Source organism: Hipposideros armiger, unplaced genomic scaffold (genome assembly GCF_001890085.2).
Source record: "Hipposideros armiger isolate ML-2016 unplaced genomic scaffold, ASM189008v1 scaffold_218, whole genome shotgun sequence".
Classification (NCBI taxonomy): Eukaryota; Metazoa; Chordata; class Mammalia; order Chiroptera; family Hipposideridae; genus Hipposideros; species Hipposideros armiger.
In genome coordinates this window covers 175,386-179,589 of record NW_017731568.1, presented here as the reverse complement: position 1 = coordinate 179,589, position 4,204 = coordinate 175,386, and the positions used below count along the sequence as shown (strand labels likewise).

The 4,204-nt window shown below is 36.5% G+C and overlaps 1 protein-coding gene across 1 annotated transcript in view; it reads right to left on the bottom strand.

The window, feature by feature from the left end:
- The window catches only part of HECTD1 (HECT domain E3 ubiquitin protein ligase 1), a 106,147-nt gene that overhangs the window by 33,989 nt on the left and 67,954 nt on the right, over nucleotides 1-4,204 (bottom strand). The window contains exons 25-26 of the mRNA XM_019654271.1: nucleotides 1,702-2,538; nucleotides 795-1,016 (exon numbers count right to left, since the gene is read on the bottom strand). Of these exons, the coding sequence (XP_019509816.1) occupies nucleotides 795-1,016; nucleotides 1,702-2,538 (1,059 nt within the window). The remainder of the gene's footprint in view (nucleotides 1-794; nucleotides 1,017-1,701; nucleotides 2,539-4,204) is intronic.

Here is a 4,204-nt window from a genome sequence, read left to right as displayed (position 1 = left end):
AGACCTCACCCTATGGATCTCTTCTATCTAACTGTTCCTGAGTTGTAATGTAACCTTTTCATAATAAACCAGTAATCTACTAAATAAAATATTTGCCTGAGTCCTATGAGCCACTCTAGCAAATGAATCAAACCCAAGAAGGGGATCGTGTAAACCTCCAATTTACAGCCAGTGGGTCAGAAACACAGATGACAACTTGGACTTGCGATTAGCTTCTGAAAGAAGAGGAAAGGGGGGCAGGGGTCAGAGTTGTGGAACCGAGCCTTTAACCTGTGGGATCTGACACTATCTCCAAGTAGGTAGTGTCAGAACTGAATCAAATTATAGGACACCCAGCTGGTGTGTCCGAGAATGACCTGGTGTGGGAAAACTTCACACACAATTTGGTAGTCACAGGTGTCAGAAGTGAGGTACTGAGAGTAGAGAAAACACAGGAGTGTTTTTTCTCTTATATTAGTATACAAGGAATATCACTTTACAAAGTTTATTAATCTATTACACTTCTATTCTCTGATAAAGGTGTCAAATATCTGTTATTTGGTTCTCCTAATCAAACTTCATTAGCGACAAAAGGAAAAAAGGATGACACACAAAAGTTCCTAGATGTCTTTTTATAATCTGATATCTTCTTAATAGTCCCTTATATCACTGTAACATTTTTCATCTTATATGAAGATGCCATATTTGTTCAGAGGAGAGAATAATTCTTTTCTAATCAAGTTAAAAACAATCCAGGAGAAAAACAATAAAAGCATCACTATAAAAATATCTAAATATTTTAAACTATAACTTACCATATAAGGAATATTCTGCTTCCTGACCTGTGTCACTCTCACTGGACGTTGATGTGAGGCTGGTGGTTAAAGTATTACTTAATGACTGCCCAACTGATAACACTGTTGTTGCTGTAGCTACGTTGCTGCTGCTAGTAACACTGGATGTTGACATAGTCACTGTTGATGTAGTACCAGGCGTGGTCAAATTAGGGAAACTCTGAGCACCCATAAGAGGAGAAGCTAAAGGTAAAAATGAAGCAAATCAGTACAAATAGGTAGAATTGCATAAACCTTAGAAAAACTAGGGTGTATGTTTAGAAAAAAGAACGAAGTCGTTAAACACTAAATTATTAAAAGGTTGAAAAGCAACAACTTTGGGAACCCAACTGAAATCCAACTAAAAAATCTTGTTTTTATTATAGCACTATTATTTTTCAAAAAAATTAAGCCTAGCTTTTTAAAAAGGTGAAATAGGCAATGGAATAATTCCCAATGATATCTTCCAAGGGAACTACTTTGACCCATTAGCAGCTTAGAATTAAATAACTTTCAGCAGCTAATAACAATTTAGAACCTAAGTAGAAGTTATAGCAGTGTGATGTTCTGATTTCAATTGACTATATTTAATAGTCTTTTCCTCATGCTTAACAATTTATCATAGAGGAGTGAAAAACAGAAGTGTTATTGTTTTATCCTTTCAGAATAAGAGGTTCTTTAGCACACCTGCTCTGAATTCTTAAAATATCACGATTCTCATATAAACTTTAACTTCATATTCCTAAAGTACTTCATTTGACGTAGTTGTCTCTAACATGATTAATGATCTAGTTAAAGACTGAAGCCAGGACCCATTGAACAAGAAACCCTACTATGCATCCCTCAGAGTGGAAAAGGCATTAGGTTCCGTAAGGAAAATCTCACTTACTTGCTGTGCTCATCACATTCCTCCCCAAAGTATTAGTGTTGTTATCACTGCTGCTTCGGCTTAGATTCATGTTGTTCGTGGCATTAGTCCGTGCTATGTTTGCCACTCTCCTTACAAAACTCTCCAAGCTAGACGTTTCTCTTGAGGACAGGTTAGGTACACTTGCACTAGAGCTCATAGGTGCCCCAGCAGCCAACAATGAGCTCACTGACAGTCTGTTACTTGCTGAGGAACTAAGGGGTCGTTGCGAAGCTGCTTCTTTATTAGTTAACTCAGACACTGAACTAACGTCAGGAGAACTAACACTAACAATTCCCATGGATATTGCACTAGACTCCCCAGGAGTGCGAACAGAGCTGTCAGGGCCTAACTTTCTTTCAGCATTTTCACTTCCCGTTTCCGCTGTTAAGGTACTGGTGCTTGCACTGGAAGACGACCCTACTTCTGCTTGCGGGACGTTTTCAGCAGATGAAAGAACAACAATTGGTTCATGGACATCAGCTCCTGAAACTATACTGTGTTCCATTACAATTTCTGATCTCCGTTCCGTTTTGGTCGAACCCAAGCTGATGTCGCTGCTACTGGCCACGCTACACACAGAACTGCTGCTTCCTTTTCTACTTGAGGAGCCTGCAGCAGCAGATGTCTTGTCTGGACAGTTGTTTTTCACCAAGCTGCTCCATGACTGCGTTGTGCCTGAAACAGTGGATGAAACAGGTTTGGGTGATGCCACTGTGTCAGGGTCGTACCCTGGTGCAAGCTTGAGGTCAAATTTTCCTTCTGCGCCCATACGGTAAGAGTTTGAGCCACCAGCATCCCAGGTGACATCAATCCAGCCTGGAAAGGGACAGGAGTTTGTGAGACCCAGCAGAAAGCAGAGAGGAGCGTGTCAGACAGTAGCTCCACAATATGGGATCAGCTTTTCATCAGTGTTGTACTTCCCTGAATTTCTATACTCGTTAAGGTCTGCCAACTAAAATTAAATTCTTCCTTTTATTTCTATTATTTCTGAACTCTTCACTCTGGTGATATTTAAAAACAATGTAAGGGTCATGTTTACATCTATTGGAGTATCTTTTAAGGGAAAAACTGTTAAAAATTGTAAAATAACATACAAATGGTAAAATACTGCAACTTTAGCAAGTATAGATGAAATTGAAGTAAAAGGTTTTTTACTTGCTAAATATGATTATGTGGGCGAATGCTCTTTAAAGAAAAAAGTGCTGGCTTACCATTGATTTCTAAGCTTGGGCTAAATCCTATAACTGACAGACAAAAATTCATAGATCACTGTAGAAATTTTAGGTCACTAGCTCAAATAACACTAAGTTAGCATTTCGGTTGTGTTCTCAAAGTTCAGTGGTTACTTGGTTCTCTTGGGATTAAGTTTAATAAATTTGCGTAAGTACAAAAATTCTAAAAATAAAAAGTATGCTAAATTCTTTTACTAGAACATATATGCTAAAGCTAATAACGTGTAAATAACTAATGAGCAAAATGACATTCAATCTACATTTACTTGCACTTGGAAAATTATACTTATTCTTGTTTTTAAAGAAATTAACTTCCAAAAGCAATATAATAAAGTGCCTATTAGAAAGGAAATTAATAGAAATTTTACAATCTTATTTTAGTGTTATAAACTAACTACTTCAGGGAAAAACACAACACATAAAAATACTTATTTTTAAGTATAACAAGTCTTTATAAAGTTTAAAATTACTTTACCCACACATACACTCCCATACGCGCTCGCGTGCGCAGACGCAAACACACACACACACCAAGTTCATGTATGTTTAGGATGAGGTTCAGAGTGGTATAAGTAATATTGAGTTACCTGTGGGGATTCTCTGCATATGAGTTCTTTGAGAGGAAAATTGCCCCAAATCTACATAATCTAGTTTACATGAGATTCAATTGCCTCAATTTATTCTTTATGCTGAAATAACCTCTGAAGAACCAACATTTAACTATCTCTTCTGCAACATGGAAAAGTATGAGAAAAGGAAAGGTTCAAAAACATATCCCAACCCCAAATAAAAATAACATTTGCATTGTATTAATTGGTCTAAAAATACACTGATAATTTATTTCATAACACTTATCAAAATTTGTAATTTTATGTGTGTTTCACCAAGAAGGCAGGGGATCATACTTTGTTGTTGACCACTGTATATCTGAAGTCTAACAAAGTACCTTTACATAGGTGTTCATATTTGTGGAATAAATAAAAAGTATTATGTATGTGTTGGTTGGATCTCTCTACCAATACATAGGTTCTTTAGGAAAAAAAGATTTAATTGATATAATGTGGAAAAATAATTTCAAAATGTAAACCATTCATAAGGCTTGAGAACATGGTTAAATTGATATCTATTTAATGGGGACTAAGAAAGGGTACATACATACTACCCATAAAGACAAAACTCGGGAGTCCTGTGCCTCAAAAATAGATAAAAAGATAGTAATAGCTAGCCATTATTAGAAATGGTTGGCAGTT